General features: G+C 24.8%; 4 protein-coding genes across 5 annotated transcripts; 2 read left to right on the top strand and 2 right to left on the bottom strand.

Moving 5' to 3' along the window:
* Positions 1-1,528: 1,528 nt before the first annotated feature.
* On the bottom strand, positions 1,529-4,029 carry LOC105359764 (zinc finger Ran-binding domain-containing protein 2). The gene is made up of 7 exons (XM_011496482.1): positions 3,512-4,029; positions 2,953-3,005; positions 2,800-2,881; positions 2,121-2,499; positions 1,958-2,058; positions 1,848-1,889; positions 1,529-1,779 (listed from the first exon to the last, which is right to left on the bottom strand). Exons 1-7 carry the CDS (start codon positions 3,622-3,624, stop codon positions 1,776-1,778), a joined length of 774 nt encoding a protein of 257 aa, XP_011494784.1. The 5' UTR covers positions 3,625-4,029; the 3' UTR covers positions 1,529-1,775.
* A 322-nt stretch (positions 4,030-4,351) lies between these two features.
* beta-PheRS (phenylalanine--tRNA ligase beta subunit) lies at positions 4,352-13,985 on the top strand. Of its 2 annotated transcripts, XM_011496607.1 has the most exons (12): positions 10,844-11,188; positions 11,293-11,348; positions 11,567-11,721; positions 11,788-11,854; positions 11,934-12,200; positions 12,275-12,454; positions 12,531-12,706; positions 12,794-12,998; positions 13,098-13,178; positions 13,255-13,347; positions 13,419-13,698; positions 13,816-13,985. In XM_011496607.1, exons 1-12 carry the CDS (start codon positions 11,131-11,133, stop codon positions 13,965-13,967), a joined length of 1,770 nt encoding a protein of 589 aa, XP_011494909.1. In that variant the 5' UTR covers positions 10,844-11,130; the 3' UTR covers positions 13,968-13,985. The 2 variants fall into 2 exon arrangements, with proteins under 2 accessions (XP_011494992.1, XP_011494909.1); XM_011496690.1 differs by lacking the exons at positions 10,844-11,188; positions 11,293-11,348 and adding an exon at positions 4,352-4,427.
* Positions 13,986-18,388: 4,403 nt separating this feature from the next.
* Positions 18,389-21,501, top strand: LOC105363986 (uncharacterized protein KIAA1841 homolog). Its single transcript, XM_011501819.1, has 9 exons — positions 18,389-18,486; positions 18,595-18,845; positions 18,916-19,349; positions 19,427-20,074; positions 20,147-20,441; positions 20,497-20,725; positions 20,795-21,050; positions 21,118-21,314; positions 21,389-21,501. The coding sequence occupies exons 1-9, from the start codon at positions 18,402-18,404 to the stop codon at positions 21,499-21,501; spliced, it is 2,508 nt and encodes an 835-aa protein (XP_011500121.1). The 5' UTR covers positions 18,389-18,401.
* Positions 21,502-21,569: 68 nt separating this feature from the next.
* Positions 21,570-23,031, bottom strand: RpL6 (ribosomal protein L6). The gene is made up of 3 exons (XM_011496361.1): positions 22,712-23,031; positions 22,350-22,623; positions 21,570-21,968 (listed from the first exon to the last, which is right to left on the bottom strand). The coding sequence occupies exons 1-3, from the start codon at positions 23,000-23,002 to the stop codon at positions 21,625-21,627; spliced, it is 909 nt and encodes a 302-aa protein (XP_011494663.1). The 5' UTR covers positions 23,003-23,031; the 3' UTR covers positions 21,570-21,624.

Here is a 23,031-nt window from a genome sequence, read left to right as displayed (position 1 = left end):
TATAAAAAATAAAAAAACAAAACCGCGGTGCTTCCCCGATTAACGGAAATGTAGAGCGAGTGAAGGGAGGGAGGGAGAGAGAGAGAGAGAGAGAGAGAGAGAGAGAGAGAGAGAGAGAAAGGGAGGGGAAATAGAAGAACGGATGAAAGAATGAACAAACGCTGATCTTTTTTCAAGAATGTTAATAAAATATGTTCTTAAATATAGTGTGCCAGAATATTTGAAATATGATGATAGATAGGTGGGAGTGAACGATAGAACGAGGGTGAATGACTTAGAATGAATGAATTAGGGAGAAAAAGGCAATTGTGGACGAAAGCGATTGTTAAAATTGAATGAGTGATTTGAGAAATTTGTAAATTTAAAGTTACTATATCGAAACAATGGCGCGACTGTACATATATTACATAGATTAAGGCAAAATTTGGGCTTTCGCAATGTCGCTCGACGGACATGAGATATATATACAATAGACGGACTAATATAGAGAAAATGTAATGATGATAAGCGTCGAGAGGCGCCTGCGATCATTACACTCGAATTTAAAACGCGGGAAAACCCTCGACCAGCGGTGATTTCGAAACCGGGGGCGTTTAGTCCCGTACAACCTAAATATTCCTTTTATTGATTATATATAAAGCGCGTGTGCAAACAATTGAATGTCGTCGACGGCGAAGCTCCATATTGTAAACAAGAGCCCGCGAGGAACATCTACAAAAGGCTATCGAGTCCTTCCTTTTATGCTAAAATACTTAAATGAAAAAGCTCAAAACCACGAATGTACATATATACGATATATACATATTATATATATTATATATATTATATATACATACACATGTGTACCCAACGACATAAATTCTACGATATCGTCCGCCCCTCCATATTCCATTGAGTTATAGTTATAAAAGTCTACCCTCTTCGTGACCAATTTTGTGCATAATCATGAAAATCTGTTAAAAAATTCCTTCCTTTTCACTCGACAAAACACTCGCACACAATTCAACGCAACACACCTCACTCACGTAGTGTGTAACAAAATATATATATATATATATATATATATATATATATATATATATATATATAAGAAGATATAATTGACTAAGAACAATTATGTTGTTGAAGAATGATTTTTATTATAAATGAAAAATAAAATAAAGATATTTACAAGAAAGAAGAGTCAGTAGTGATAACAGTCGGCGAGAGAATTGACGCTTTGCACTGTTACCTACCTTCATCCAATATGTGCAGTTTAATCTGCTATTTTTTCATTGTTTTTTTTCTACTAATTTTTTTCATTTATGAACTTACTCAAAGGCTTGGCATTGAAATTTATCGCACATTAAGAGATGAACATCCATCATTTACGTTGCTTATTTACAATAGCTTAATTGCTATATATTTTATGAAAGTGCTTTTTCTTAATACAAGACACAAATACTATTGACTAATTTCTTATTTAATCACACGAATAAAAAAGAAATTTGTAAGTCAATTCTTATTTAAAAGATGCGCATATTATAAAGATATCATGAAAAAATTAAAATGATTTTTAAACAGTTTTCACTATTTTGCGAAATTAGCAGTGTACTCTACTTATTTTCCGAATTACCAAATAGAATTTTGCATATTTTGCAAATTCATTCTACAAAATTTGGCGTTGTTATTATTTATAGGATTACAAACATGTGCGCAATTGGGCGATTTTCTTTCACTATGCAGAATTCATTTTCTTGGCAAGCTTTCATAATACATAATTTGAAGCATCATTCTCATCTAGAATAACAATTTTTTTAATAAGTAATTTTGACTTTGATAAATATTAAATATTTAAATAATACTACCTAGACTGACGTTCTTCCGATGAACCAGCTTTACCATTTGAACTATAAATATTCAAATAAATTATATTATTTAACAAACTTTTTTTATTAAATTGAATTTAAATACGCACTTTTTTTTTATGGGTGTGAAGTCATCCCATTCACTCAAATCATACTTTGATAAGTCTCCTTCATCTTCATCTTCATCTTCATCATCATCATCATCTTCTCTCTATAATACAAAGTTCTTACTAAACTAACATCCATATTATAAAACTTAAATGCATTAATTACCTCTGGTTCTACAGCTACTTCATTCGACTCTTCTATATCTTGTTTAACTTCTTCCTTCTCTTTATCCAATTCATCTGTTTTACTATTCAAAATTTTTGATCTGCCTCGAGGTGGACTGCTATATCTTGATGAATCTTTGGAATCATCATCGGAGCGGTTTTCTAATTTTCGTTTCTTTCTGCGCCTACCAAACTCATCATACTCATCATCATCATCATCTCTGCGTTCTTTGTACTCAACGACACCTCTATCATTGTATCCACCTCCATAACCCGTTCTTTCTTCAACCTCTCCAAATTTTGGAGCATTGCACATGTTACATTGTTGACGACGTGCCCAATTGACATTGCCACATTTACTGCATTGCCAATCATCTGCACTGAAATTGTAAAATATGTTAATAAGAATAATTTGTACAATATAAATAATAAAACATAACAAATAAATAATATAATTAAGAAATATTAAAGTTTTTTACAAGCGCACATCTTTTAAGTTATTTATTTTTTCAAATTTCATTAGCCATCGAGTCGACTTAAATATATATTTTTTTCTTTTACTGTATTTACAGAGAAAAGGCAATGTATATGTAGTTAGGAATATTCATTATAATATATTATTTTACATTGTAAATGAATTTACAATTACGAACCATATGTCTTAATCATTTGAAACTTACCTAAATAAACCTCGACTCTTTTCAGCAGCTGCTTTTCCAATTTCCTGACCAAGCTTCTTCTTTTTGGGGCATTCTCCTCGGTCTGAGAATGGGTAAAATGAATAATATTCTTTTCTCTCTCACCGAAAAAAGATATAGCATAAATATCTTTACCTTTGCCACAACGATTACAGGAACTGCGCTTTGCAAAGTTCACATTGCCACACCTGTAATCCAAAATAGAATATATAAAATATATGAGTATTGTGTCAGGCTACAAATAATGGTCAGTCAGCAAAACCATATATGCTTCATTGTTATTAAAAATATTGATTAAATAAAATTTTGTCTTGTCGATGGTAAATCAATTACAAAATATAACAGCTACTCAACAACAAAACGTATAGGTCTTGATTAGACAAAGAAGAAGGCAATAACCTATATGAAAATGTTAGCTACCGAGTACTGCTATACGGAAAATTAAGAATTCTGATACAAAGAGCAGTTGTACGATAAGCGGATTGGCATGATTTTCAAGAGTTCGTTGGCCGGATAAGTTCGGAGAGGTCCCCTGCATAATCAACTTAGGAAAAGAGCAAAGCATGGAAAATGAAATTGGAAGAAGTGCATCAGTCGGATCGATGAAAATAACAAATAATAAATAATAATAAAGAGAGGGGTGGGGAAAAGGAGTCGTCGCTCGCAGCATAATTATTCGTGAAGGGGGACGCACTCGGTATCGGTGCAGATCCAGTCACCGTAGTTGGCAGCGCGTTGGGCTTCCTCTTCGAGCTTACCACTGCCATCCATCTCGGTGGACAACCGCTTAGCCTTTTTCTCAGTCATTGCCGTGGACACACACAAGAACGCGCGGGTAAGTTGACGAAATTGCAGTGAGGACTTTCGCTTTCCTGATCGTCCTCACTTTCGTTATCGCCTTGTGCCCCAAGTATCTTCGAGATTTCAGCGCGTCCGCAGTTCCTCAAGCAACAGCGCGGCTGAAGGCGTCGTCCTCGAGCACTAGCAGTCGCCGCATGTTTTCTTTACCGCTCGGTTTGCCTTCTGCTGTATTGACCACCTCCTCGGACGCCGCAGCCGCAGCCACAGCCCCGCTCCGCGTCCACCTCGGACCAGCCGATGCGGAAGACGGGTTTTTGCTTTTGAACCCTCGACCACTGTGCACGACGGGGACACGCGCTTATTACAAATGACAACGTCGCCGAATCGTTCGCTCCTAAACTTGTTCGCTCGCTGCCCCTGCTGGCGTATCTAAAGTCATGATGTTCCGTGATGGGACCACGACGCTTCCACCGCCGCCGTCGCGACACTTGCACGTACGCCGAGCGGTCGATACGACGAGACGCGCCTTACATTTGATTTTACCGAGTGCGAAGCGCATCCTCCTCCTCCTCCCCCAGGTCCTTACTTAATTACTTACTCACTTACTTACCCCCTCCTACTAGCGCCCCTTCCATTCCCCCTCCCGCCGACCGTTAATTAATATCGTTGCGCAGGTCAAGCTAACCCGCTAGTACGTTATTCTCTGCTGACTTGCGGAACTCGTTGATTGCCGAAATTTGTTTCGGCATCCTCTCAGCCATGCCAAAGCCTAAAAAATGAAGGCTCTGGTAAAACGACCTTAGTTATCGGTAAGTGACATCGAAGGTGCGATTTATTGATTTCAACTCAATACTAATAATTATTCTTAGCTAATTACAACAATAGCAACAACAATAATAATCGCAAAAACAATAATAATAATGATAAAACGATTGAAAGAAAATTAACATTTGACACAGACGAACAATTTTTCTATAAATAATTTCTTCGCCATTGTTATATTTTATGATTGAATACAGCAGGCATTGTTGACACCCAATCTATTACAACAATTATAGACTTATGCTCTACGAATCGTAATATAAAGATATAAAAATTATTGTATATGCGTATTCGAATGATTAAGACGTCGTTCGGAAAGAAATAAAATTTTCACATTTGCATGCAAAGATGATTTAATATTCCAAATTGTTTAAAAACTGCTCCATAAGTACTTTATATATTACAATTAACCAAGTGATTTCAGACGAAGCCTTGATAAATAGGGTAATTCCTTCAATTACATATAAGAGGATAAACATTTAACAATTTCAGTATATGTATTTCTGATAGTTAAACAAAATGTCTATTAAATTCAACATTACTTTGATAAATACAATATATTGGTTCTACGAATGATTATAGTATTTTATATAGTTATTTTATATTATTATTTTTTCTATCCGTACAATACTGCACTATAAACGTATATTATATTAATACTTACATAGCAGAATTAATTAATATTTACAAGATTTAGCAACTCATTGTGAATAACATTAACATATTTATTAAATAGTATTAGAATTGTATAGTAATAGCATTAAATAGTAATAGCAAATCATTAGCATAATTTATTATCATTTTCAGCTTGAATTATTATTTTACTTTATATTTATTGGGAAATATATTATACACGAACGTGTAGAGAAAAATTGTAAGGATATCATTATTAATTTCTCAAATTACATTATAAAAGTTACTTATTCTGTAATGTAATTTATACAATGTCTTATATTTCAGATATAAAATTCAAATTAATATAAAAATATCTTATATTTTGTCTGAATATAACAAAGGCATTCAAAATGAAATTCGTGGTATTTTAATTTAAAAATACCAAATTGTTGGTCGAAACCATCAATTTTTAAATGCTACCTTGCAATATCTAGTAAGCTATCTATATACAAAATAATCCATTAAAGTTTATTCTTTGGAATGATCGCATACTAAGATAAAGAGAGGGAGAGAGAGTGAGAGAGAGAGAGCCAGACAGCAGAAAGAGAAATTACATATGCATAATTATATGGATTATATGCAGAACAAATATATATATATATATATGTGTATAAGATATTATATTATATATTTTTAAAATTATATTACAGTTTACATAGGGATATATATAGATAAATATATAGATTAGATAGATAGATAGATAGAGAGAGAGAGAGAGAGAGAGAGAGAGAGAGAGAGAGAAACAAGGGGCGTCGTGAAAGAGAGAGAAAGCATATTTTGTGAAATAAAATATACTCTTAATTGATTGTCGACTTCTTTTTTTAGCAAAACACGTTGATTTTGTTTTAATTTAAAAAACAGACGTGTGATAGAGACATGCAACGCCATCTACGTATAGTTATGTGCGTATTTTTTGCTGCTCAGTAACTGATTAAAATTAAAATTCTTTTATCGATAATTTTTTTGTATTTTTATATTACATGTTTTAAACCAGTCAGAATACGAATTGCTATATTGATCCCCACTTATTATTTAGTAAGAAAATGTAATTACATTATATCCATTCAATGAATTTTAATAATTTATTGTTTGAATTTTACAGGATTATTTTTCATAAATTGTTTTAGAATTATTATATTAAATATTAAAGATCTATAAATAAAATTGAGAAATATATATTTAATAAGATTTTTCTTATGTATTCTTTATATTATTAGTCTTCTTTATGTTTAATTTTATTTTATTCAAATAATACATCACTTTTTAGGTAATTATAAACAGTATAAACAGTTGGATTTTGAATGTACAAACATTACATTATAAAAGTTAATATTGTTGTAGATAGAATTGTGATATTACAAGTAATTGGTCAATTTACCTTCAATGTAATAATATGCTATTTTATTTATTAAAAAATACAACTAATTTCCATAAATACAATATACTGTCGTATAAATAAATAAATAAACGAATAAATAAATACATTTATTAATATCAAACGGCGTAAAATCATGAACATTATATAATGTATAATTCTCATATTATAATAGTTAATTTGCTTAAGAACATTAATCTTATGCTCGATAAATCCAAACATATCAAAATAAAATACACCGATGAAATTGATAAATTATAACAAATCCTACTATTATCAAGTTTTTACGAATTTGTATTTACGTGAATTTCTGTAGTGAAATAACTATAAACCATTTTGGAAAGTAGATTCGGGCTTATTATAATGGCAAATATAGTGAACAAATAATTACAATAATCATGAGTGTATTGCCATTCATTGCATTAAGGATATAAGTATTTTGAATATTTTATTAATTTAAAGAAAATGAGGGATAATGTTCTTCATTATATAGCCAATGGTGCCATCTCTATGAATAGAAATACATAAGCGATTGATTATAAGAGGCAAATAAAGATAAATTCCATAATTATGAATATCAAGAAATTGTTTTTGGTTTTAATGAAAATAAAGATTCTTTCAGTTTTTCGCTCTGGTTCAAAATATTATAAATAGCTACAACTCGAATTAAAAAAATTTTTCAGATTTTTGACATGCTATGTATATATGAGTATACAAGTTTTATTTTTACAAATTCTTATTTATGCATGAATTTACCTTTACGATTTTTTATCTATATATACTTGCTTGTGCGCTAATGGTATTGTATTTCAAGTTACAATATTGGTATTATGTTTAATTAGTAATTTATATTTGTTTAATATAAATACAATGTACTACTATCTACAACTTTGCAATCTTCAAAAGTAAAAAATTGTTGTATTGTTTTTATATCATGTTTATTTATTTAATTCATAGATCCCTAGCATATCTATTTATCGTTCACCAATACAATAAAATTTACGTTACAAATTAATATGTTAAATAATTTAATTTAATAAAAATGTATTTACTATTTAGTACTTAACTATGCAATTATTAGTTTGAAACATTCTTAACTAACAAGTATTATTAAATAAATAATATTTAAGGTTCAAATCCTTATAAACGATAGAACCTGTAATCTATATTTCAAATATAAATTAAAGTATAAATATCTAGTTTTTATTTATTTTTTAGTTAACAGTTGAATAAGAAAGTAAATAAAAATCTAAAGACAAATATAGTCTTATTTGTACATTAAAAATTACTAGTAATACTGTTCTCGCTAATTTTATTAATTCATTTAGGATTGTTTTTACTTGTATGAAATAATATTTGAATGGGGTCAATAGCTTAGCTAATTATGTTTTAAATAATCATACTTAACATCTTTCAAAATTTGTTTTAAAAGAAAATCTAAAGAATTAAAAAAAGAAATCATTATAATAACGTGAAATAATTTTTTTTCTAACATATAAATATACTTGAGTCTTTTAACGCTGGATAATAATAAATATATTTTTTTCTCATTAAGTGGAACAATCACAAGTTTTTATGTAATTACACAATCAATCGAATTCATAATGTGCCACGAATCAAATAATTTGATTTTTATGACACATATAAAGAACGGTATTATGGTAAAATTAAAAAAATATGAAGACACATTTTAATAAAATTGACAACTTTTGTACTTGATTTTTATTTTAATTTTTTTTTTAAATATCAAAATCAATTTATCTTTAAAGTTTATTGAATTAAAAATCTTAAATTCAATATTTTTTACTAGATGTTTTGTAAGAATATGTTAATGATATTTATTAAAGCACTTTGATTATAATATATAATTATAATTTTTAAACTAATATCTTCTATTATAATTGTTTTATAAAAATAATTCATTAAAAAATAATTCATTTTCAGTATTAGCTTAATTATTCGAATTAATTTGATAATTGTTTGCAATTCTTTCTTCATAAAAATTATAATTAGTATCTTTATTATTATTAAATGAAGTAAATTACAAATAGTTAAAAATAATCTTATGAAATAATTAACATATTTAAATTATTATGCATTTTATTACTGATTTTTATAATTCATTCTGGCTCATAAAATCTTAAAATTTGTAAATATTCGATAATGTTTAAAATGAAAAAAATAAAATAATGAAGTAATTTTTTTAGATTTAAGAAATTATTAAAAATAAAATTGTTATGCATTTATTTAAATATAAGATATTGATTGAATAATTAAAGTTTTTATTATTTTACACTACTCTATTACTTTTAATTAATTTTTTTATTTTATGACTAATAGTTCGAACTTATAGTTTATTTTTCTTTCTAAAACATTGATGTTGTAAGAGGATGTTTATCAAAATAATATTAAAATGTATAAATTAGTTTTATAATCTGCTTTTAGAATTTCTTTTCTTTAAATTATATTTATGTAAATTTTACATAGATTTATTTTTATATTTATTTCAAGTTTTTAAAAATAAATTACTTCAGCTAGATTATCTAGTTTTATGTTCTCATTGATTCGTAAAGAATGATACATTACTGTTTTCGTAGTTGAATTGCTTTTCTTTCTTTGAAGTATTCCATAACATTTTTTTTTATTAAGATAAAAGTTAACAAATAAAAATGTCTATAAACTTGTCTATAAAATATACTGCGTTTCAGATTAGTAGTATGATTTTAGTCGTTGATATTATTAATAGTTTAATGAATTGTTGTCATACAAAATTTATTGCAAAATATAACTCTTAAAAAATAATAATAGAGTATTGTTAAAAATTTAATAAAATAAGGTTAATCTCGGAAGAAAAGAGTGGATGAAATAAAATGTTAAAGAAGAATAAGAGAATATTAATTCACAAATTCATATTATAGCCCATAACTTAATTATTTTATTTCATTGATAGTGTAAGATCCACATTGTGCAGAATTTTTAAATTTTATTTTAAAATATTTATTTTTGATACTAATTTATATTAGTATCAATGTATAATAAAAAATGTTCTTATCTTTGTTTAAACTCTTGTAAGATTTTCACCTTATTTATGCCAATACCTGAATATGCGCGTTGATACGGGTGCTCATTACTGAAATATTGGAGGTGAAATATACAGAGATTTATGGCCAAGTCAGTACAATGATAATCAAAGATTATCAAATAATTATCACTTATAATACCTGTATGCGTATGTTTATTTAATCTTTTCAACTTTTTTTAAATTGATATTTAGAAATCGGTATATTCAATTAATTAACATTACTTTTATAACGCATTGAAGACTACTGCACTGACACTTTTGAAATTGCATTTATTCAAATATTAATTATACAAAAATATTGATAATAACATAATTATTATCATATATAATGTAAAAGTATTATAATTAATACGAAAATTCTGCCTATAAGTTTTAAATACTTTTAATATAATACAATTATTTTAAAATCAATATCATGTATTTTTAAATATATTATCAAAATGTGATAAATATATTATCAAATGAAGTTAAAAAAAATAATGTTTTCTATTTGTTCATGGATTCAATTTGAAAAAAATGACATTGAGAAAAACTTACTATACTTGATGCAATTCAAGATATTTACAATATAACTTGTTTTTTTTCAATGAAGTGATAAAACTCATATAATCTTATTTTGAATAATTTTAGAGCTATTCTGATTTATTTTTTTAATGAGTTTAATAGATATTTCTGTAATATGTTTAAAGATTATTTATTCTTTTCATTTTTCTGTAAATAAAGAATAGCTTTAAATCATTTTATTCTTTGAATAAATTATTAAAAAAATTAAGAAAATTGAATTACAACTATATAAAAAAAAATTTCTTTCAAATAATATATATTTATTTGAGTTTTATTTATATAAAACTTAAAATTAAACATAAAATAAATTATTTTTAAATACTAATATTCAATTTAGTTTTTTCTCTATGGATTCGAATCAATCTAGATTTTATCGTTTGTAATGATTTATTCTTTTTTCTTTCTAATAATACTATTTACAATACGTATCATTTGATGTTTTAGTTCGTATACTATCCATTGATTTGTAAATGTCATAACTTATAACTTTGTTATAAAATTTATTGTACCACTGTTAAAATATAAGTTTAATCATTAAATAATATCTTTTATTATGTCAGATATTTAAAAATATATAAATTTACAACTATTAAGCATCTAATGATGAGATATATATTTAAATGCTGATACAATACATATCTGCAAATCTTAAATGATGTGTACTATTTGATTGCATATTAATTTTCTGTAGATTGCAGTGTACACAATTTCAGTTACAATAAATAAAATAATATTTAAAAATTTTCTATTAAGATTCAATTATTAAACGAAAAGTAGTGCGTGTTGTATTTTGGTTGTTAAACATTTTTTCTAGCATAATAAATAATACAGGGAGATAGGTTAGATTAATATTTTAGAAAAAACAGAATTACATAAACAATTAGAGAAAGAAGTAGAGCGATATATGTATTTTAGTCTAAGTATTTTAACCTAAAAAATTCTAATTACGGATACTTAGATTTTTTTAAGTTTATAATACCATTTATAAATAAAAATGCCTACAGTGACTATAAAACGTGATTTACTTTTTAAAGCTCTTGGAAAAACATATAGTAAGTAGTATTAAATTGTTTGCATTTTACAAATTGTAGAAATTTTTTTCATTGATGGATGTATTTATCATTAAGAATATTATTTAATATTTTATTTTTTAAAGCTGATGATGAATTTCAAAAATTATGCTTTTCCTTTGGCCTTGAGTTGGACGAAGTGGTATGTAATTTATGTACATTAAATTGATAAGTAATTTTATATTCAATTTTAATTTTGTATTTCAATAATAATAAACATTCAATTTTATACATTAAAACTTTTACTAAATATATGAAATTATTATAATTAAAACAATATTATTTTATTAATAATTTTGATATAATTATTACCATAACATATTAATCACTAATAATATTTATAATTGTTTCATTTATTAGACAACAGAACAACAAATGATAGCTAAAGAACAAGGAATCGATCATATACAAGAAGGGTCAGATGAAATACTTTATAAAATAGATGTTCCTGCTAATCGTTATGATTTATTGTGTTTAGAAGGTCTAGTAACAGGTCTTTTAGTATTTTTAGGAAAGTAAGTATTGTGATCATTTTAGAAATATACTCATATATATTTTAACTTAACAAATTTAAACGATAGAATACCAATTCCTGTCTATAAAACTGTTAAACCAAAAAATGTAGAAAGGATTGAAATGACAAAGGCGGTAATTAAAAAACTTAAAATTTGTTTTTTCAATACATTAAAATCTTAAAGATAATTCTTGCTTATGTTTTTTTGCATAGTGTTTACAAATAAGAGGACATATTATTGCTGCTATATTACGAGATGTTACTATAACACAAACTGCTTATGATAGTTTTATTGACCTTCAAGATAAATTGCATCAGAATATTGGTAGAAAACGTACTTTGGTATCAATAGGAACACATGATTTAGATACAATTAAAGGCCCATTTATATATGATGCTATGCTACCAAAAAATATTAAATTCAAACCCTTAAATCAAGATAAAGAATATACCGGAGAAGAAATAATGGATCTATATGCAGTACGATTGAGATTCTCTTTATTTATTTAAATTTCCCATATATTATAATTGATTTGTTCTTTTTTGTGTCATAGAATCATTCTCAATTAAAACAATATTTACCTATCATTAAGAACAGCCCGGTTTACCCAATAATTTATGATAAAAATGGAGTTATATTATCATTACCACCGATTGTCAATGGAGATCATTCTAAAATAACTCTCAATACTAAAAATATTTTTATTGAATGTACTGCAACTAATATAACAAAAGTAGTGACCTAAACGATTATTTTAAATAAGGTTCATAAAAAATTTATTACAAAATTTTAAATGTATTTTATTACAGGCAAAAATTGCACTTGATACTTTAGTCTGTGCCTTCAGCAAATATTGTTCTAGAATGCATCAGGTAGAAATTGTCGAAGTAGTTTATCCTAATACTAAGAAGTTTGATAGTCCAGATTTGAAGTACAGAATTGAAAAAATCAATAGTAAACATGCTACAAATTATATTGGAATTAAGTAAATTTATATTTTATATTTATTTTAGCATTGCAAACAACAATATTAATAGTATAATTATTATAATTAATGTGTTATTTTAATTAGTCAATCACCTGAGGAAGTAGCACAACTTCTTACAAAAATGTCTTTACAAACTGAATTGAAAGGCAATGACGAGTTACATGTACAAGTTTCACCTTCAAGACATGATATTATTCATGCATGTGATATTTATGAGGATATTGCAATTGCGTATGGTTATAATAAAATTAAGAAAACTGTGCCAAAAACACCAAGTATTGGAAAGGAAGTATGCAATATATATTATATATTTTTTAATTTTATTTAATTTAATCTTTACATTTTTTATATCATAATTTTTTTTCTTTTTAATGGATTAACATCTTAGCTGCCTCTTAATAAACTTACTGACCAATTACGTGAAGTTATGGCTAGTGCTTGTTTTACAGAAGCTTTAACATTTTCACTGGTATATTTATTTCATTATTATATTAAAACAATATTTAATAATATCTCTGTCAATGCTATTTAAAATAAACTTTTAGTGCTCTAAAGAAGATATTGCTGAAAAACTTGGACATAACATTATGAATTTGCCTGTAGTTCACATTTTAAATCCAAAAACTGCTGAATTTCAAGTAATAAATTTTTGAATATTATTAATTTTTTACAATAATAAATTTGAATTTTTGCATTAAAATGTTTATAGGTTGGAAGGACGACCTTGTTACCCGGTATTTTAAGAACTATTGCAGCAAATCGGAAGTTGCCACTTCCTATAAAATTATTTGAAATTTCTGATGTTATTTTACGAGATACTATGTTAGAAGTTGGAGCTCGTAATGAAAGGCATTTGTGTGTAGTTTATTATAACAAAATTGCCAGATTTGAATTTGTTCATGGAGTTCTTGATAGGATAATGCATGTTCTTAAAGTTTCTTGGAATTACAATAAAGATGATACGGGTTATTATCTAAGATCATTCAAAGGTTAACAGTAATAAATACATTTTCTACTTAATTTCAAATAATTTTATTTATTTTATGGATATTATATCATTTTATAGATTATTATATTTACAAAATAATTAAATAAAATATTTTTAGATCCAACATTTTTTCTTTCTCGTTGCGCAGAAATAGTATCATATGGAAAAGTGATTGGTAAAATTGGAACTCATCATCCTGAAGTGCTTTCTAAATTTGGTTTAAGTATACCTTGTACATCATTCGAAATTAATATTGAACCATTTTTATAAGATGATGAATTATATTAATATTTTTTATTATTATTGTAAATCTTATGTGAATATGAATTAATATATCCTTATTTCCCCTTAATTAATAAAAGTGATATAAATACATTACCAATAACATAAAAAACTATTGTATAAATATGAAAAAGTCTTTCATTAATATAAGATTATAAATTGCTTTATAATGTTTATTTTATTTTAAATTAAATTACATTATGCACATACATATGATTAATAAAAAATATTTTATATATTCATATTATATAATCGTTCATCAGCTAAGCGTTCAATATATATTTTATAACAAAAATTTATAAAAACTAAAATTATTACAACTTCGGAGCATTTGAATTTTTAACACGAATTAGAGTAATAAAAACATTTTTTATTATAAAATATTTTTTTAAATCTGTATGTAAAATATAAAAAATTATACAAATTAATTTGTTAATATGTAAATAAATAATTTGTTTCTTACATAGAAGATTTATGACAGTTTATTTTTCATAAATATACAAAAATTTCTTTATAATAAATTTTTATTTTTATTTAGTTAATATTAAATGTTTTAGTTTATTTCGTATAAAGAATAACTTTTTGAATAGATATTTTTATAATTTATTCTTTTAATATAATAAAACAACTTTAGCTTTAATTATTGAATATCTGTTTCTAAAGTAAGTTTAGGTTTTTGTTGTAAATTTCGATATAGATACATGCATACTATATATTCATCATATTGTATATTTATATAATATGTAATTCATAAATAAATCAACTACAATTTTTAAATATAAATAAACAATTTACCTTTAAAAGTAAAATTTTGTAAAAGTATTTGCATATTCAAATAAGTTATATTTTATTAATTTATCGACATTTAGTAGTATTCTAAAACTAATCTATTAAATTCTTATTTCAAATTTGTAGTTATTTTTATATACAATTATTATAATAGGTTTTTTTCTTTTTATATATAGATTTTTATAATTTAATATATGTACCATCATTTATTAACTAAATTCGAAAATGACTGTGATGGCTATTTTTAAATATGTTAAATAGGATTAAAAAAAATTTACATTTATTAATTCATGACTATGATAATGAAGATTTTATTTTGAAGTATTTCATAAATCGTCTACATATTTAGGACTGTATGCTAAATCAATAGTGTACTACTTTAGTCGTAAAATTTATTGTAAATGTTATAAGTTCCGTTAAATTTGTTGTTTATATTAATTCTAAAATTTATGATAGTTGACTAAGACTTAATGATAAACTCTAATGCGTTTAAATCAAATGAAACTGTATTCTGAACATTTAATTATTTAAATTTAAACTTCAACTTTTTTCAAATCGTCATCAACAGTACATGTTCATAAAGTATACGTTTTTAATTGCATTTTTAACTTGAATTAATAGTCACAATTTTTTTCTCATCCAAATTTTATAAGCTTTTCAATTTCAATAATGTATTTAAAGTCTTGATAATTATAACAAAACACAATTCATCTTACTTTTAACCGATGAATGTTAGGTACAAAATTTTTAATAAATCTTTTAACTAAATATATGCTATTTATGTATAATGTAGATATAATTTTTAGATCTGAATATGGTGACAGAATTTAATAATCCCATTATATGAACCCAATAATCTAGTATAAATGGTAAATGTATCCATTATTTATTTATTTATACATATAATGACTAATTGATATGAAAAATATTCTTTATATCAATTTATGATAAAAGAATAAAAAACGATTTGACTTATTTTATAACAAATATTTATCTTTAAATTTGCAATTATTACAAATTTGTTTTTTTCAAAATAATAAACACGTATCATGATATTATTGTAATAAAATGACTATCATTAACTGATTCTGTATTCTCTCTTAATTAACATTTAATGTTTTCATCACTTCCCATTTAAGATGGATTCAACCTGAATTTAACAAAATTGATAAAACTCCATTCTCGTATTTACTCTCATTTTCCTTCCATTATTGAGCATTTCATACTTAAATTTGATTCTAGTTTTAATATTTACCTTCATTGTAGCCTTCTTTTCCCGTTATTACCTTGTAATTTTGTTCTTTTTAAAACTCAATTTAGAGGTTTAAGACACATATTTAGAATTTTACACTGGAGATTACAGAAAATATATATTTAATTTATATTTAAAATATAATCAAATAAATCTTAATAGTAACATAATACCTTATTATTTGTGCTGAGTATTACAAAACTTACGAAAAAGATTTTCTTGGTGAGATATTATTTAAATAATCGCATCTATTCATGTTAATCTATATAAATATGTAGTATCTGTAAAAAATTAATTAAAAAATTAACATTTTTACAATTTATTCAGCTAACTATTTTTATCCTCTGGATTAAAATAATGCATATAAATTATAATTAAATCTTTATATCAATTTATAAATATTTGACATAACTAATTATTTAAACATATATGTTATAAATAATTTAAATTTCATTTCATATAATAATGCTCTGTATTAAATAAAAAAATTAATGACATAAATTAAATGGTTCAATTTCAAGATATTTTAAGATCATTTGCCATGAATTATTAACACAATGTGCTTTACATATGTAAATACCCAATCGGTATAAATAATGTAAAACATGTAATTATTAAGAATAAGAATTTATTAATAAAAAATTTGAATAATTTTTTAATATCCAACATTAATAGTAGTAAACAATATGTATTCATTAATAATCATTTCATTTATTTATAGCTTATAGTTATAATATAACCATGTATATTATATCCATTGTTTTTATCAGAATCAAGAAATGTACATTTCAAATTTTATTTCACTGTTAAGGTATCATTTTAATCTTATTTTCCAACTCAATATTTTACTGTTCCAGATCCAAATTAAAAAAAAATGTGTATATAGAAACCAATTAGCAAAAAAGTCATTCTCTTAATTTTCATTAAAGCTTTATATTTCATGCAAACTTTTGTTAATTATTTATATTATAAATAGAAATTATAGGTAAAGGTATATATTCAGGTATATAATAAAAGTTTATCAACATATTTAATAATTATTTAAAACATATTTAATAATTATGAAGATCAAAATTTAATAGTGTTTATTATATTTTCTTCATAAAAGAATTTAAACAAATTTAATAGAAGTTAAATTATTATTAGAATATTTAATTTTTCAAAAATTGTCGTGATATATTTTTTTTTTGCAAATCTATTAATAATAAAGTCCATTCTCTTAATTTCATATTCAAAGTTTAATATTCAATAATTACTGAAATACTGTCATAAATACTATACAAATAATATAAGTATTCAAAGCTCCGAAAACTTCCTTAAAATAAATTTTGTTGTAAGAACATATTACCAATAATTTCAATTGTTTTGTATTTAATATGTTTAGTATTGGTCTTTTAATTATCATAAATTAATTTTTTTTTTTAAAAAGTTAACATTTTCAAATTCTGTAAACTAATTTTTAATGAATCTAATTTACCATATTTATCTTTCATTTACTAATTAAAATCCAAAGCAAATTATAGTCTTACTTTTAAATGAAGTTGTCCTCATTTATTAATATTAAAATTAATTTTGTATTGAATTTGTATTGGAAGCTTTTTCACGATAGAAAACATTTGTTATTAATAAATTTTTATTATATTATCTTTACAAAACCACAATTTTGATTATTTTTATAAACTCATTTTGTTATAAATTATTAATAACATTTACTGTTTTAAATAATTCTGTCTTAAAACAGACGTGTAATTATAAATAATCTTTTTCTATTTTTTTTATTAAAAATATCGGTTTTAATTATTTTTATTGTATAAAAAGTGAAAACGACTAACTTTGCTAAAAATAATAGACAAAATTTAAAATAGATATTTTACTTGTTAAATAAATAAAATTAATCTGTACATTTTCTTTTAAAAATAATAACTAAAATAAATTACTCACGTGTATTATAAATAAAAAATATTATTTTATACATTGATTTTAATAATAAATGTTAATCAAATAGTTTTGTAATTTACATAAAATAAAAACATATAATTTTGTAAGTGAAATAATTTTAATATTGTAAACAATATATTTATTTTATATGCAATTTAAATAAACAAAGTACTATTTACAAAATAATGATAGTTATATTAAAATTATAAAGACAGAAACATATTTGTTTGATCAATTATTTCCTTAGCAACAGTAAAATTAAGATACTGTATTTACAATAGATCACATGGGTATTGATTAATTATTGTTAATATTATGTTATATTTTGTTGTTAGTGTACTTATAACCTTTTGTAAAAAGTGATGGAAATTTAAAGTTTTTTTTTGTTAATATAAACAAATTATTTTAATTGTCAAAATATTACTAAATTAAAATTTTTAAAAATGTATCCAAATTTATTCAAGCACTTGGATTTATCGAAACTTTGTAATGATGTATCAAAACCTATTGATTTATCACTAATCGAAGGTATTTATATATAATTTTTGTTACATAATGAAGAAATATAATTTTTATACAATTAAAATCCTCATTATTAATAAAAAATCGTGTAATAATCAAATAAAAATGTACCAGAGAAAGCATTATGCCTCGACGAAGAAGAAAAATATCCAGAACTGTCAGTAAAAATGTTTTTTGATTTTATGAAAACCGCTTATCAAGTAAATGAAACTTTTGAAGAATTAGCTAGTACCTTATCAGCAAATAGTGAAATTGACTGGGCGACGCTTGTTAAAGTTTCGTTAAATTTAAAAGAAACAGAGTACGAGGCAAAATCAGAAAATGTCATAAAAGAATATAAAAAATTACAAACTACTTGTCTAAGGGTATCTTTTTAGAATATCAATCTCAATATTCTTATTTTTGTTTTTTTTTTATAACTTCTATTTTTATTAGGAGCCAAATAATCTAAATTTAGCTTCAGAAGCAGAAGCGATTCCTATTAATGTGCAGGAGTCAGAAAGTTTAATTACACCATTAGGAGACAGAAGCAATCAATTTTTAAATATTAAAACTTCAAATAAAAATAATGTGTATAAATCAAAAAGTTTAACAACAATAGAATCTGCACAAATAAAAAAAGAATATTTACTAACAAAAGTTATGAAAAGATGTTTAAGCGATGTTCTTCATGAAGGTTTATTAGATTCAGTTCTTCCATATATGATTCCTAAGCATGTACTCTCACAACCTACTATAAAAAAGTCTTTAATTATGGATTCTAAAAAATCATCCTTTATCTCTAATGATATGGACAGTTGTATAATTAATGCAATAACTGGTAACAAAGAAAAAGATAAAGATAAAAATAAACAAAAGAACAGCATTGAGTAAGTAACAATTTAATATTTTTTAAATTAAAATTACAATAAGATTATGAAATTTATTAATTTATTTTATAATATAGAACTGAAGTAGAAATCCATGTATGCGATGAAGTAAAGAATATCAAGAAGAATTTTCGTTGTCCTCAAAGATTATTAATACAGAAAATGTGTTATTTTGCTGATGTTACAACTGGTCAGAAATTAGAAGAAATGGATATTTCTGTACATTGTGATGTTGTTATTTTTGATTGGCTTATGAGATGGGTTAAAAAAGACATTATTAAAACATCGGAATGGCCAGTTCTCGAAGCACATAATGTTATTCCTATTATGGTATCTGCATCTTTTCTTCAAATGTATCCATTATTAGAAAGCTGCCTAATATATTGTCACATTAATATGTCAGAAATTTTGAAAACTACTACAATTTTAACCTGTTTAAATGATAATTTGTTAACAAAATTAGCAGATCTGTATACTAATATAGACGTAGAAACCATAAAAGATAAAAAGGACAAAATTCAAAGTCGTTTATTTTGTAAATTAATTATGTCATTATCTAATTCAAAACCAGATAATAAAAAAGGGCATTTTGATTCATTAGCTACATTTTTTAAATGTGTAAAGTGTGAAAAAAATGTAGTTTCTTCTGTTTCAAATTTAATCCCCTGTATACCTAGTAATATGAGAATTGATATTAAAGGAAATCTTCACAGTAAACATACTAGGTACAACTAATTTTTATAATAAAATATATATCTTGTTAAAATAAGAAAATTTATAAACTTTTTTTTTATTAGAGATATGACATGGAATTTAAATAATTATATTATTAATCTGCGAGCCGAATTACGCTCGTGGCGTAAAATTTATTGGAGACTTTGGGGTGATTGTCATTTTCTTTTTTGTCGACAGTGTGGAATTTATTTTCCCATTAATCAGATGGATTGGTGCTCTTATCATCCTGAAAATCCACAATTCTTTATAAATGAACAACAAAAAATACTGCCTTTACCTTTAGGAAGATACCCGTGTTGCAGTCAAAGAGCTTATAAATTTCAAATCATAACTAATAAAAATGGCTGCAAATTTCGAGTGAGTTTTTTTACAAAACTTATAATTTTTCGATTTAATAATTTTCGTTTTTTAGGAACATGTTCCAGAGATAATTTCGGAAAAGGATGAAAATATTATCAATATTTTTCTTGCATATAGAGAAATTATATCTATCGCAGTTCCACAGTTATTTTTTCCAGAAAAAATTACACGATTATTAACCCATGATCCTTTACTTCCACCCGGCAAATTATGGTGCAAAGAAACATTTTGGTGGGAAGGAATTGAAATTATACCGCCTAGACCAAAATTTGGCCTTCTCGGTATACAAATATTTAATACATTTAAATTCTTAAAAAACAAATTAATTTGTTATATATTTTTTATACTAGCAAAAATTTGGGGTGGATCAGGTCTTCACAAATCGTATCATATATCTTCACAAAAAATGGTTAAAAAAATACATCAAAGATCTTTAGCTGATGTTTCTTCTATATCTTCAGAATTTTTGAGTGATGAAGATGAAAAAAGTCAAGATGAAAACAGTAGCATCGATGAAGAATCTATTGAAAGTGAAGAATTTTGCGATTGTGAATCTACTGATGTTTCAATTAAAAAAAATAAAACAAAATTTAATATTCTTAAAACGTAGTTATTTTCAAATTCAAAATATATTAATTTTCCTTCTTTAATATAATAATAAATTATTTTATAGATGTGAAGGAATGGGAGCATGGAGTCCAAATTTAACTATCAGATATAACCAAGACAACCAAAGAGATTTTGAAGAGAAAGCAGCAGTACAAATGATAGCATTATTATCTAAAAGAGCTATGTTAGAATTGAATTTACATTTAAAAACTCATTCCTCTGGAAAACATAGTACTTGGAATAATAGTACACATCCAATTGGTATAATTTTATAACAATTAAGGCCATTCATCGATACTTGTACATCATTTATCTATGTATTTATTATTACCTAGGAGGATCATATGTACAAGTAGAGGTTGAATTTTTTAATCAAATAGCTCAAAATAGTAAGTGTAAAAATAATGTATCAGTTAAAGGTTCAACAAGATTCAAAACATCAAAGTAATTATTAAAATTCAACTTAAAAAATAATTTTTTAATAAGACCAAAAAACCAACAAAATTATACTGTAAACATATTTTTATTGATTCTTTTGATCTTACAGATAAAATTATAAAATTTATTAAATTTAGAATTTCATCCTATGTGGGTATTGACTGCTTCGTAATCCAAACATAGTTGCAAGATATGCAAAGAGCATTTTTCTATCCTTGCTTTTCTTGATAGCATCAATAACAAGTTTATCAACAACTTTCTGATCAATTTTTCTTTGATCACTTGGCTTGTATTCTCCCTTCTTTACAGCAAAGATGTCACCTTCTTCTTTCTTAGCACGTTTGTCACGTTTCCTTTTAAAGTATTTATCATTGATGTGTTTTGGCAGTATCAAATTTAAATTAATTTTTGTGGACGTAGCAATAACATAAATCTGATTGATTCTTCTTAATGGACAAGCATTGATAAGGAAGGGTCCTTATGGAAAAATATTTAAAATAAATATAAGTAATATATAAACAATTAATATCTATATTTCAGAAAATTATAAGCAACTAATAAATATTTAATATTTAAATTTATGTGAATTTAATAAGTTATTGGAAAATTGATACTGATTTTCATATAAATTACTATGGACATGCATTTGTAATTTTTTGATGTTTAAAGTTTCTATAAAATAAAATGAAAACTTATTTGCAAATTCATTTACTAATTATATTGTGTATTATACTAGATATTCATTATAATAGAATGGAATGTGTTTAATTTTAATAACATTGAATCATATAAGTTAAATGTAAAAAAAATTTTTGTATAAATTTTTATTAAAAATTTTATTAATTTTATTTATTATACCTGTGATGAGAAGTAAACCACTTTTCAATTGCTTTAACAGAACAACACGCTTGCCCTTATGAGGACCAGCTAAAATGATAAGAACTGTTCCTGGTTTTAATGTTGGTCTTAAATATCTAGTGTGATCTTTAAAACATTTTTTAGCTGGACGAGGTTTTATACGATTTATAGTAGGATAGTTTGCCCTTCTTTTTTTTAACAAAACGGTTCTAGTTTTTCCATTTTTGTCTCCATCTATGTTCTTTACAATAGTTACAGGACTTTTAGGAGCTTCCTGTAAAAATTTAATTTGCCCAACTTAGTTAAAAATTATATATAAATAAAAGTAAAAAATTATTTTAAATGTGTATATCATAATTTACCTTCTTAGGTGTTTTCTTGTTAATGAATTTATAAATAGCTTTTTTATGGTACATACGACTCCGACTAAACCTGTATATTCCATTTCCCAAATCATAATTTCTTGGCTTATTTAATCTTTTCTTTTTCTCTTTAAGATTAACTTTCTTAAGAGCAGCAGCTACTTTTGGAATAGGTGCACTAGCTGTTTTAGCTGCAGCAGTTGCTTTGGCTGTTGCAGCTACCTTAGGTGCGGCAGCTACTTTAGGAGTAGGTACCTTTGTTGGCGTAGTCTTAGGGTTGTTATCCGACATCTGCAAATATCATTTTAATTAATTAAAAA

The sequence above is a fragment of the Ceratosolen solmsi genome, unplaced genomic scaffold, assembly GCF_000503995.2.
Source record: "Ceratosolen solmsi marchali unplaced genomic scaffold, CerSol_1.0 scaffold10, whole genome shotgun sequence".
Lineage (NCBI taxonomy): Eukaryota > Metazoa > Arthropoda > Insecta > Hymenoptera > Agaonidae > Ceratosolen > Ceratosolen solmsi.
This window is presented reverse-complemented; position numbering and strand designations above follow the sequence as displayed.